The sequence below is a fragment of the Astyanax mexicanus genome, chromosome 1, assembly GCF_023375975.1.
Source record: "Astyanax mexicanus isolate ESR-SI-001 chromosome 1, AstMex3_surface, whole genome shotgun sequence".
NCBI lineage: Eukaryota > Metazoa > Chordata > Actinopteri > Characiformes > Acestrorhamphidae > Astyanax > Astyanax mexicanus.
In genome coordinates this window covers 86,908,511-86,922,317 of record NC_064408.1, presented here as the reverse complement: position 1 = coordinate 86,922,317, position 13,807 = coordinate 86,908,511, and the positions used below count along the sequence as shown (strand labels likewise).

General features: G+C 42.4%; 1 protein-coding gene across 1 annotated transcript in view; it reads right to left on the bottom strand.

Moving 5' to 3' along the window:
* Positions 1-558: 558 nt before the first annotated feature.
* Positions 559-13,807, bottom strand: part of lrfn2b (leucine rich repeat and fibronectin type III domain containing 2b) — a 271,257-nt gene continuing 258,008 nt past the window's right edge. The window contains exon 8 of the mRNA XM_049485169.1: positions 559-3,575. Within this exon, the coding sequence (XP_049341126.1) occupies positions 2,558-3,575 (1,018 nt within the window). The 3' untranslated portion in view covers positions 559-2,557. The remainder of the gene's footprint in view (positions 3,576-13,807) is intronic.

Below are 13,807 nucleotides of genomic sequence, written 5' to 3'. Positions count from 1 at the left end.
TATCATCTCTATGACATCTCTATATGGCTCCTGGAGGTGCCTTTGAGATACGTATAAATTGTTAATAATACAGACATACATATTCATACAGTAATTCAAAAGGAATATAGCACTCCTCTGAGCTTCACATGGAGACCTCTCTCTACAGAACATGGCATCTTTGGTGGTGTTTTTGTTTTGGCTGTGTGTACGTGATTGATTTATTATCGGGAGACCTTGTTTACAGAGCTGGAACCCGGAGCGATGTTGTTCCTGCATCAAAATGCAAATGTACGACCCGCGCCGTGGCTGGATTTCGACCGGCCAGGAAACTCATGATTTTTTTTTGTATTCATACCACTTGAAGAATATACACAGTCGTTATTAGCTCTGGTTAAAATCATCCAGTCTCTTCCATTCATTCCTTTGGAAATATGGACGGATAGAAAAGCTTCAACTGCGAGCTCAAGCAACTTTATGTGTCAGAAACTTCAATGGGTTTTCCAGTGTCTTTAATTTCAAAGTTTTGTTGCCCCCTCCGACTTTTGAAATTCTGCATGGATTACGATAAAAAAAAAAAAAAATAAAAAAAAAATACCTCAGTGGATCCTTTTAAAACTCTGCTTTTGCAGATGACTCCTTCGAGAGACATAAGAGAGAGCGAATAGAAGAAAAGAGAAAAGGAGGGAGGAGGTGGGATGAAAGCTCTGTGAATGTTTTTACTCTTCCCCCCCGAGAAGAAGTGGCTGAACGTTTATGAGTGTTTTGACCGGCAAAGATAAAAAATATAAAACTTTCAATTCATTACATGTATAAACAGTAGCTGTACCAGAGGATTGCTGTACAGTCTGAGTCTGTGATGCTGTGTTTTTCTGGAGAAAACTCCACCAAGGCGTTCTGTTAGGTAGAGTCTCCTCAGTAGAAGCTGTTTAACCGTCATTAAACAGTCCGCCTTGACCAGCATGAAGACCCTGGTCCAGTCAGTGACGCATGGCCTGAACAGTTCTCATTTATTACAGCTGATATATCACTCACCACATACACTTGACAGACAAACACGCACCCAGTCGCACACTCACACACTCATTCAACAGAGCGTATAGCTGATAACTGCCGGCCGGGGACCTGTCCCCGACACATCGTAGAGTCATAGAGTGAATATATGCTTGAACAACACTTGAATGTCATAAATCAATATATAATTCCATGCATGGTGGGACAGGGGGTTTATCCCCTTATTTGTCTCTGACAGCAGAGCAGCAGGCTCCCCCTAAAGGCAGTGGTTCATTATCCTGGTCTGGGAGTACTGGAGCCCTGCACATCTTACCATTTTTCTGCTCTAACAAACCCTTTTCAACTAAGGAAAGGCTTGTTAAACCCTTGACATTTAAACCCTTGTTCAGACAAGCTGATTTTCTACAGTTTTAAGTGACCATCTGTATGTTTAGGTGATTTGGGGATTTAGAGACCTCTCTGGTGAGAATGTGTAGTTGCACGTGTAATAGCATGTGCAGAATACTTTTAAAAAAGGTCAATGTAAATGAATTGATGGGGAATTATGTGGGTTTGCATATACTGTTTGTTCATTTTGTTAATTTATGAAATACTGTCAACAAGTACAGAGCAATCACAGCCAACAAACCTACCAGACCACGCTGTTTAGACCTGAAAATATTAAGACTATATTTCAGACATGGTCATTTCAGGACACTGATACCAATATTTAGAATATTTTGTCACCTCCAACGTTAAGAATTCTACCGCCTTCAACTTATAAGAAAAATATCTTAGAGGCTGCTGTTTAATTAAATGACAAAATGTTACATTTGATTTAAGCCATGTTTCTATGTTTCCTTGTAGTTTCAAATTTGATCTGAAAATAATGTGTATTGTTATACTGTTCCAACTGTTCAAAAAAGCCTATGTGGATTTGTAAGCAAATAGGTCAACAATCTGATTTTTTAATAACTTGCAAATGTGCTGCATACAATCTGCTCCTAAATGGGACCTTAAACCTTCCATTTTTCCTGTTTTAAACTGGAATAGTTGAACAATCAGTACCAAATTCCACAGCTTATATTCTGATCTTTGTTTAAATATCCAAATTCTTTAAATCAGATTACAAACCACATGTGACTTTGGCATGAATAAAGAAATAAATCGTCGCTGTCCAATGAAAAACACTTCTCAATTTTTGTAGATTTTTAGTTTACCACATAATTTAAACAGACAAACTGTCTGTGACAAAATTTCTTGATGAACAGAACAATAGAAACTCTTCAAAATGACCTGAAATAAACTCTTTTTACATTGAAGTCTACAATGTTTTTTTCTGTCCTGTAAAGTTGCTGTTTTGGAGATTTGTTGTTGTTTTTCATTGGACAGCGACGAATTACAGATTTCATGTGATTTTCTCAGTGCTGAACATCTACTCCACTAAGATAAGATGATCTTTCTGATCCAAGAGTTGTATCAGGTGTGTTTGGTGCAGAAAAGCACTAAAATGTGCAGGGCGGTACACTCTGGAACTAAGGCTGGGAACCAATGGCCTAAAGGCAGTTTGTGTTCACCACCTGCCCTATACAGTGCTCTCCATTACCCACTCTGAACTTTCCAGAGTGCCTTTACTGCTGCCCGTCTCCCCCTCCTCATCGCATTTGAGCAGCATGCCATTGATGGAGAGGCTGCGTTTGGTCCAGATGTTGCTGAGCCTGCGCTGGTAGTTGCTCAGCTGGGCGCCAGTGGACGCCGCAATATCGCCCATGTCAAACGAGTGGCTCCGCTTTGGCTTGGAGTCCAGAGGCAACATGAGCAGCTTACTGAGCCGAGAGTCCAGCGTCCGGCCTAGCAGCGGCTCCTTGTCAGTAGGGGGCACTGCAGCTGGTGCTCCTTTCGCAGCAGCTGCAGCAGGTGTGGGCGTGGCGCTTCCTGTTGTCGGCGTCCCCTCCCTGCTCTGGCCTTTCAGCTCCAAAGAACTGATGGCTCCCAACAGATGATCCAGATTGCCTCGCGGTTTGGGATTGGCCGACCTCCAGATGCTAGCCAAAGCGCTGTTGGGGCTGTAGGAACCAGCAGCATCCAGAGATCCGGACGAAGAAGAGGAGGATGAGGAGGAGGCGGAGCTTAGACTGCTTTGGAGGGAGCCGCACTTGAATTCCACCATCTCGTCCCGCATGGTGACTTTGGGCTTGGGTTTTGGAGGTGGAAGCAAGACTCCGTTCGGTCCCAGTCGCCCACCGTTGGTCTGAGAGAAAGTGTCGCTGACGTCGCTAAGCTTGCTAACAGGAGGTTCTGGACCCTCCACAGCCCCACCCTCTCCGGCCTTGTAGCGCACCATCAGGATGACGATGAAGACGAGCAACGTTGCCACAATCACACCACCAACCACCAGGATCATTGTGCCGCCCAGAAGCTGGCCATGCATGGACTGGCACTGTGGGTAGTCATCCCTGGTGAAGAACTGCACACACCCAACTACGCTCGTAGCCGTCAAGGTGGTGGCCGAGTCGTCCCACGCCGCCAGCACACACAGGTCATAGCGGGTGCCTGACACCAGATTGTTGACCAGGAAGGCCTTGCTGGAAGCAGGGATCATCCTATGGATTCAAACAGAGAAACATATTTTAATATCCATTGTCCAATATGATATCCTGTCTATATTGATCACTGTCAAAAAAAAAAAAAAAAAGATTTATGTTATTTTTAATCAAATTCCATTTGCCAAAGATGGAAAATTAATCTTTACAGCTTTGTCCCCTGTTCACACCTGCCATTAACCCCTTTCAACCCTAAAGTCTGTAAAGATGCAGACAGATGTCAGATGCTTGCAGTAAAAAGTAGACTTTATTACTAGAGGCAAAAAACAAGAGCGCAGTAATAATACAGGTGATAATCAAAACCAGAAAGAAAATAAACCAATACATCAGAGGCAAAAACACAAGACAAAAGAGAAATCCTGAGCCAAACATACAGTCAGAAAACACAGTACAAACAAAGCAAAGAGTCAAACAAGAGAAAAAAACGGATAATACACAGAAATACAAAGGAAGAGAATGCTCAGTATATCGTTGGTTTAACTAAGGCAATAAAAACAAACAGGGTTATAATAATAGTATAATAATATAAATATAATAACAGGGATATTGCCAGATGCATGCTGGGAATTGTATTTTGGGCGGGGAGCATGTCCATTGATGGGAAGGGAACAGGCTAAGTTTGGAACTACACAGTCATAACAAGTGTCACTGTGACACTGGAATGCATCCTGATAGTATTTTTTTCATTTCCACTTAAGAAAAGACCGGCTGGGGTAAGAGTCTTCCAATTTTCCTCAGCCCAAATTGAGATATATCGCCTTTATCCACTAGCATGTTATCGTAGCTAGAATGTTCAGCTAACTCCCAAGGATGGTGAACAATGTAGTCTTGCGTTGATTATTTATTTTTATATTATAGTCTCTTAACAGATCATAATAATGATTATGATGCATCTATGAGACACACTGTACTGTTTACTCCTGTGCTGACCATTTATGAGATTATCAGATAAACCAGATGTAAATAATGAAGTTTTGACAGGGAGTGTTCAGTCCTCTCTTAAAACAATGTGCTCTATTAGCATGCAGAGACACACAGCACCGCTGTGATGATGGTCATAAGCATTAGCGGTCATTAGCTCCACACTCTTTGTTCTGCCTCCATTAACACTTGAATGTGCAGCCAAATTAAAAAATACAATAGCGGAGCGTTGCTGTGATGGCTCAGAGTGTGCGCGTTAAGTTGCAGTGCTGTATTTGTGCCAGTAAGATTTCTCGGGGACATGCCTGAGCTTTTGTGTTGGAGTGAGTGCTGCTTGTGATCGTTCCCAGTCAACACGGAATGAAATCTGCCATTTTTCTCGGGATCCGAGGCTGCTTTTTGGCCCACTCTCTAATTGACAGCCAACAGTAATTGGCTTTATCTCTTTAGGCCATCTGTCCCGATACAGCGAACAGACGGCCTGTTTGATATCGCAGCCGTCGCACAAGTTAATAAATAAATGAAGCGGGAAAGGAGTCTGGGAGTAATAGGCTGAGACCGGGAGAAGAGGAGGGAAGACCGGGCACCTTTGTGCCGGCTAACGTTATCGACCTGTCAGTTAAGTCTTCTCCAGATGAGGGACAGCTGGCCTTATGGAACATTTATGAATGGGCTTTTGTGGGCATTTCACTCAGCGTCCCTTCAGAAGCCCCTCAGAGATGTGGTGGTCCTGTCAGGCAGGGTAATGGCTCCCTTCTCTGAAGTCCACTTCACAGAAATCATTTTATCAGACAGCCTGGGATGGGATCCATTACTGGACTGTGTTGGATGACACTCTAGCTCTGTACAGCCAAGCCCTCGTGATAAATAACTAACTCACTCTCTCTCTCTCTTGCCGTCTCTCTCTTTCTCTCTCTCTCTTTCTCTCTCTCTCTTCACTGGCTCTGATTAAGTGAGCACATCCCTGCTTCCACGCCATGGAAAGATCTATTAGGATGTGAGAATACTCTGAAATTTTCAATGCTCCCGGCGATGGAATCTATTACTCACTCACAATTTCTCACTTGTCGCAGGATAGCCTTTACGTGCCCTCTTAGACGGGCGTCTCCAATCGATTCCGTCCAAAGCTTAAACGGTTAATTCAGTTTAATTCGAAAATTCAGACAAAGTGAGAACTTGGTGGAGGACGGCAGGTGCTGCTTATCGTACGAGGTAGAAGAAAAAAAAAACACCTTAAAGTTTGAGCAGGCCTTCAGGCACTGAAAGGCAATTTTGGAGGAGGGTTTGCTTCACCTCTCTTGCTGATAGCATGAGGCTGTTTCATTAATCAGGGAGTAAATCCTGAAACTATTACCAGCCCAAGCCGGGGAAACAGCAGCAGCAGCTCCTTGGACTTTCTCTACCAATAGCACCAACTGTTCATTTCCATATTTAAAGTAATAGAGCAGTGAAAAATCAAAGGTACCCAGTAAAATATGCCACTTTCACACAGAATCAATCAGCCAAGACATGTTTGGTGTCTAAAGTTTGCTTCATTTTTTTTTACCATAGCTGTGAAGCTAATGTAGCCAACACATAATGGAAGTTTATACATAAAGTAGTAATATATTGATAAACAATTTTATTGACTGTTGTTGGGGTGTAATAGAGCAATGAGCATCACAATGCACCTTGTCTTCTGTTTATTCTCCTCTTTTGCTCTTCTAGACTTACTATATTTTATCACAAGTATAATTTGTTCTTAAACAAGCGACCATCTTATACATATTAAATTGAAAACAGTGGTATGCACAAGCTTAAGGACCCTTATTCAGTACTGTATGTATTTTTGTTTTTCTAAGTGTTTTCTAAGTCTAAGCTCTTACTGACTGTTTTTAACCCTGAGAATAACACATACAATCTATTTCATATGTAAACAGTGTATGGATTTAGCATGAGTTCATTTATGCACTGAAAAGATGATGAACAGAATGGTTCCTGGGTGGTTGCTAAGGTATTGTGTTGCTAGGTGGTTACAAGGGTGTTCCTAAGTTGTTGTTATGGGATTCCAGGTGATTGCTACGGTGGTCTTGAGTTATTTTTGGTTTGTTTCCATGGGTTTGCAGTGGGGTTGCTGGGTGATTGCTATGGTATCCCTAGTGGTTTGTGTGTTGTTCCAGAGTTATTGCTATGGGATTGCAGGTGGTTGCAATGGTGTTGCTAGATCATTGCTATGGTATTCCAGGTGATTGCTAAGTATTCTTAAATGACTGCCATGGGATTCCATGTGTTTGCAATTGGGTTAATAGGTCACTGGTATGGTATCCCCTGCGTTGCCAGCCTAGCAATGAACGTCTGTCTGTTGACTATTGTCAGGGTTCTAATTAATCAGTGGTGCACCTGTGTTTTCCGTTGCCAAGATAACAGCGTAGTATGGTGTTCCTGATTTTTTGCTATGGGATTCCATGGGTTTGAAACGGGCTTGCTAGGTGATGGGTATGTTATTCGGGGTGGCTTGTGTAGTGTTCTTGAGTTATTGCTGTGGAATAACAGGTGGTTGCTATGGTGTAGCTAGATCATTGCTATGGTATCGCAAGGGGATTGCTACGGTGTTCCTAAATTATTGCTATGGGATTCCATGGGTTTGCAATGTGGTTGCTAGGTGACTGCTATGGTATCCCAGGTGATTGCTAGGGTGTTCTTAAATTATTGCTTTGGGATTCCATGGGTTTGCAATGGGCTTTCTGGGTGATGGGTATGGTATCCAGGGTGGCTTGTGTGGTGATCCTGAGTTATTGCTATGGGTTTCCATGGGTTTGCAATAGTGTTGCTAGGTGATTGTAATGGTATGCTAGGTGGGTTCTGTGGTATTCCTTAGTTGTTGGTATGGGACCTCTGGGGGATGTAATGGCATCACCAGCAAAAACATTTAATAGAGTTAAAGCAACAGATGTGAACAAGATCTGACAATACAAAATAAACAAAAGGATAAACAAACCAAACCTCTCTGCCTTCCTCTACCATTCCCCTCTCTCTCCCTCCCTCCCCTTCCTCCCCTCCTCCTCCTCATCATCTTCTCTCCTCCTGTAATCAACACACTATTTCATGGCTCATCTTTTCTCCACTCTCTCTCCTGCAGTGGGCTGTGATTTCAGACATCACTCACTCTGGCCATCGATCGGCCCGGTCCTGCTCCTTCTGGACAAGCGCCTACAAGGTCGCGCAAATGGCCTCCTGCTCCATTGATTGCGCCTGTGTGGCGGTGAGATTTGATTATGCTGATGTAAGCAAAGAGCAGCTAATGTGCTCGGGCTGCCGGGGAGCGCGTGCAGACGCAGCGTTCACAGAGACGAATGCTTTTTGACGTCTGTCCGCGTCTGCGCCCCCCTGAGTGGGTCCTCGTGCAGCACAAACACTGCCTCACAATAACGCTAATGGATAGACGCATTAAAAAGAAATAAAGCGCTGTGGAGGAACAGGCAGAGGCGAGCGCGACGACTCCAGGCTCTCGGTGGGTGGGTGGGTGTGTGTTTGTGTGTTGTTGAGTTACAATGTGTTTATTTTAATGTGTGAGTAACTAAATTAACTCGTACAGACTAACATACATATGAAAACAGCATCCAATTTCAGAAAAGTAATCATTTATTCATACGCTACTACTTTATACAGCAGCTGCACTTTTCTTGCTGTTGATAAGATGATAGGAGAAGTCAGACTATAATTCTTATGGACAAATAAACTAAAAAATAAGAAGAAAAAAACAGTGATATACATTAAACTGGCTTACTATATATACTATATATACAGTAGCCATACCAAGTTTAAATTTAGTGTTTTCTTTTATTATTTTAAAATGGTCTGATTTGTAGATTATTACTAAAGCTGTCCAAACTATGAAAACCAACAAAAATGACTGAACCAAATAGTTTTAAACACACCAGAATATCTTACAGCCTGTGCAAGGCACGCTGCGATGCTGGTTGCTACCTTACAGCCTGCCAACAGTCTATCTTCACGCCTTCCGTTTGCACCATTAAAATAGCCATGGAGCTTAAAAATACATCTATGCTGATAGACATGGTGGTCTGGAAGTTATGTGTGTTCAAGTGCAATTCTGGTTTATTGCTATCTAGGCAATGGAAAACACAGGTCCATCACTGACTGATTAGAACCCTGACAACAGTCAATCCTAAGACATTTATTGCAATCTTGGCAACACCAGGGAGCTGTATGCGCACAATGCCTGTACAACCCCACTTACTACGCTCACACACACACACACAAGGATACACAGCAGTGCACAAACCCAACTTTTACATTAACAATAAACAGAATACTAAATAAAATATACATTTCTTTTCCGTAAATGACCCGCTCATGCACCTTTAAAAGAAAAGCAGAGGTGCTGCACTATTTAAATACCAATCTGCCAAAGTCAGAGCACACCTGGCTTTTAAAAGGAATGGCAAGTGACACACTGATTGATTTATTTCATGTTACACTCAAAACACACCCATGGTCAATTCGTTCATGCCTTTTAAGCATTTTGAGCTGCTCAAGATGTACTTTCCCCATCGTTATGATGGCAAAGGCACACTAACATGCCCTAAATCAAGCTTCACAGTGCGCACGGCTGACAGCTTGCCTAAACATGTTTAAATAGGGCCTTATGCCTATGTCTTTGGTTATTCTGCTTTTTTGCTCTTTTAGCTTTATTTGTTCCAAAATAATACTTGCATTTATGTAACAAATAGCTGTCTCACAAGCAATTATCTTATAAATATTTATATAAAAACATATGTCGTTCGCAAAAGCTTAAGGACCCCTATTCAGTAAGCATATGTTCCTGGGAAGTTCTTTTCTATTTATTAACTGTATTATTTTTTTTTTATTTATGCACAATACATCAAAAACATCATAAACAGCAAAAATAAATAATAACAGTGCAGGGAAAGTACAAGGGGCTTGTACTAGGCACTTTCCCATTATATTTAAATGAATTACATTTTAAGTTCATATACAAAATATGAAGTAAAGAAAGCAGAGAAGTAAAGGATAAAGGAACCTTGTGAAAAAAGTGATCTTTAGTTAGCTTTTTGAAGAAAATAAGATTATTGCTAGTTCTTAGATTGTGTGGTAGACAGTTCTAAATACGAGGACATCTGTGTGAAATTGTGAATTGATCTACAATAGTTCTATAAAACGCAGGGTGTAGGTTATCAGAGGCTCTGGTAAAGTGGTGATGGATGTCAGAGTTGAATAGGAATAAGTTTTGGAAACAGTCTGATTGGAGGTTGTGTTTAAATAAAAAAATAAATTGACTAATTTCATAAACACTTAAGAGCTTTAATTTCCCAAACAGAGGGCGAGAGGCAGCAGTAAATGGAAAAGAAGTGATCGTTCTAACATACGTTTTTTGGAGAATATGTAGGCCTGTGAGATTGCTTTTAAAGGTACTAGATGCAAAGCTAGTCACAGAGCACAACACATAAAATGTGCCCTAATTCTTTATACAGTACATGCTGTTGTTTGATTTTGACCAGTATATTCAGTGTTAGTTACAGTAGGGAAACAGTAATTGTGTATTAAATGTGTATTATTAATTACGACGCCTTGGTTCCAGACTAGGCAGGATTTCAAGGTCAGTATAGAATTGATTTTGCTAACCAAACTATTTTTTCTCCAGTAGACAGAAGTCCAAATGATTTAGAGATAAATCACTGGCAATGCCTTTTTTGGCAGAAAAGGGCAAGTGAGGTCAGGTACTGAACTGCTGGATTGCTAAATTATGTCATCCCCCGCAGAAGTAACTGAGATAAGAGGCTGCTAATTGTGTTTTTTCCTGTGGTAGCGCTGAGTGCCGTCGCTCAGTGTCCGCAGTGTTCATCAGTCATACTGTAACGCGGTATGACACTGCTCAATAAAACAACATGACAAACAGTTTCCCTGCGCCGTCAATCAAACCCTCCCCTGTCTGTGTTGTTTAGAAACGCACACTGAGTTCAGAGTGTGTGATGAACAAACAGCCAATGAGCACACTTCACCGGAGAGAGCGGCGTCAGCCAGACTGTGCATCACATCCGGGGACAGACAGACACAGTAAATCACGCAGCGGGCGATGCTCGCCACATTACGGCACAAAGCGCGGAGCAGATGCCTCGTGGCAATCCAGACTGAAGCATTAGCGAGGCTTTCCATCTGACATGTGACTTCCTGTCCGACATCAGTGACACATGGCTCTGATGCCCTCTGTGCCACTGTGATGGATGAGGATAATGCCTTTAACCTCCTCATGACCACACAGAGATAGAGAGAGAGAGTGAGGGAGAGCGGATGAGATAGAATGATGAGTAGAGTAGATATACACTTGTTGACCGATGACCGTGTATCGCTTCCAAAAGAATTTAGATAACCCATCTGATAGGTTTGACACACACAGATACACCAAAGAGCCACCATGCCCAGTGTGTAGTGTGGACTATACAGGGGTTATAAAATCCACCAGTGTAGGCCTGGCTAGAGCATCTGCTACCAAAATGAAATGCTGACTAAATGAAATAGCTCAGGTTGCTACACTGTCCAGACTGTCCAGTTACTGTATAACAGGGGTGTCCAAACTACGAGGTATTTTAGAAATAGAATAAAAGTTGGCCCTCTGTTAAGCAGGTTTTTATAATGTGAGATTCAAAGTTTGAACGCTAGGTGTCAGAAACGGGCCAAAGAGTCTAAAAGCAGAGAGAGTGCGCATTTCTAGCGCAGAAAAACGGGGCAAAAGCGTCTAAAAGTGGAGAGTGCGCGCATTTCTAGCGCAGAAAAACGGGGCAAATAGTCTAAAAGCAGAGAGGGGACGCATTCCTAGCGCAGAAAAACGGGGCAAAAGAGTCCAAAAGCGGAGAGGGTGCACATTTCTAGCGCAGAAAAACGGGGCAAAAGAGTCTAAAAGCGGAGAGGGTGCGCATTTCTAGCGCGGAAAAACGGGGCAAATAGTCTAAAAGCAGAGAGGGGACGCATTCCTAGTGCAGAAAAACGGGCCAAAGAGTCTAAAAGCGGAAAGGGTGCGCATTTCTTGCGCAGAAAAACGGCCCAAAGAGTCTAAAAGCGGAGAGGGTGCGCATTTCTAGTGCAGAAAAACGGCCCAAAGAGTCTAAAAGCGGAGAGGGTGCGTATTTCTAGCGCAGAAAAACGGGCCAAAGAGTCTAAAAGCGGAGAGGGTGTGTATTTCTAGCGGCGAAAAACGGGGCAAAACAGTCTAAAAACGGAGAGAGTGCGCGTTTCTAGCGCTGAAAAACGGGGCAAAAGACTCTAAAAGCGGAGAGAGTGCGCATTTCTTGCGCAGAAAAACAGGCAAAAGAGTCTAAAAGCGGAGAGGGTGCGCATTTCTAGGCAGAAAAACGGGGCAAAAGAGTCTAAAAGCGGAGAGAGTGCGTATTTTTTGCGCAGAAAAACAGGCCAAAGAGTCTAAAAGCGGAGAGAGTGCGCATTTCTAGCACAGAAAAACGGGCCAAAGAGTCTAAAAGCGGAGAGGGTGCGCATTTCTAGCGCAGAAAAACAGGGCAAAAGAGTCTAAAAGCGGAGAGGGTGCGCATTTCTAGAGCAGAAAAACGGGGCAAAAGAGTCTAAAAGCGGAGAGAGTGCGTATTTTTAACGCAGAAAAACGGGCCAAAGAGTCTAAAAGCGGAGAGAGTGCGCATTTCTAGCGCAGAAAAACGGGCCAAAGAGTCTAAAAACGGAGAGAGTGCGCATTTCTAGCGCAGAAAAATGGGCCAAAGAATCTAAAAGCGGAAAGAGTGCGCATTTCTAGCGCAGAAAAACGGGGCAAAGAGTCTAAAAGTTGCCGTAATTAAGGAGTTTTATATTAAGAGACATCATGAAATTAAACATCAATTTGAAAAATCTTAGTTTACACAACACTGTCAAAGAAAGATAAAGATAGTTAGTCAAGAAAAAATGGTGTGTAAATGAAATAATCAGAAAAAAAGTATTATTTAAAGTGGTATATTTCATTATTTGTTTTATTTGTTTTCATTATTTGTGGCCCGTGACTTAAAATATATTTCTCCTTCTGGCCCCCAACAAAAAAAGTTTGGACACCCCTGCTGTATAACATACATCTCAGACCTTCACATGCACTGCTGTTACAGGAGATTAATAACATTATTCACATCATCTGATTTTATTTGATTTGATTAGATGTACTGTCTCTCTGTTGCTGCTGCACATCACACTGAAATGCTGAATTTGAAACTATTCTAAAGTGTTCTATCTTCAGCATTAAGACACATATCAAGAATGCCTCAAGTTTCCAGGGTGGGGGAAAAGATTGTTTTCCAAAACATACTATATAATTTTTTTATTGTTTGTCGGATTAAGACGTGGAAGAAGAGAATAAAGCATTTCCCTCTCCTTCCACAGGAGTAAGGAAAGTCAGAAAGTGATCAGGGCTGAATCTGAGCATTTTCCATGGGGATTCCGCACTTCAAAATGGGTTTTTAGCTGAGAAGTGGGCTCTATCTCTCAGGCTGGATCTGCTGGGCCGGCGTACTCTAGCTGATTGTGAATGAAATCAGCGCAGAGCGGTGGAAAGTGGTGCCGGCTTAGCCGCGGGCCCGGGACTGATATGAGCTGCGGGAGCAGAGCAGCTGCAGTTTGCTGATGGGAATCCATGATGAAAGATAACAAGCTTCTGGTCCTCCCTCGGCTGCAGTGTTTGGTACGACGGCTGTGTTTGGAACACACACTCCAATCTCTCCCCGGTCTGTGTCTTGCTGAGCTGCCATCAGGATGGGACTCAATTATGTCCTGCTTTTTCTGGCTGGGAGAACACAGTGCTGGGCAGAGTTCAATATGACGATTTGATGCTAATATAGAACAGTCCCGCTGCTGCGGGTAAGAAGAAGTGAGATTTAATGAACTAAAGTGAATGAATCAGCACTTCTTATGCTCAATACAGCTGCTTTTAAATTCGCATTGTTACGACCCCTCTTCTATGCTATTTGTATGTTTCGTTTTTAGTTGCAGGACCATGATTGGCCACCAGGGGCACTCTCTATAAAAGGACAAAAAAAAAATCCTGACCTGAGAGAGACATTTAGGACTTCCTTACCTTTCCTGACCTGAAAAAACTTCCTGCCCAGCCCTACCCGGCATCTCCATGTTGTATTCTGTTTGTTGTTTTAGTTTTTGTAACAGTTTATATTTGTTCTTTGGGTAAAGTAGATAGTAAGCGCCATTTTGTTTTGCCACCTTTTTCTCTTCTGTTTTGGTGACAGGGAGTCAGGGTAGTGTGTGTATTTTTTATTTTTTATTTTGGCTGGTTCAGTAAGCTGTCTTTG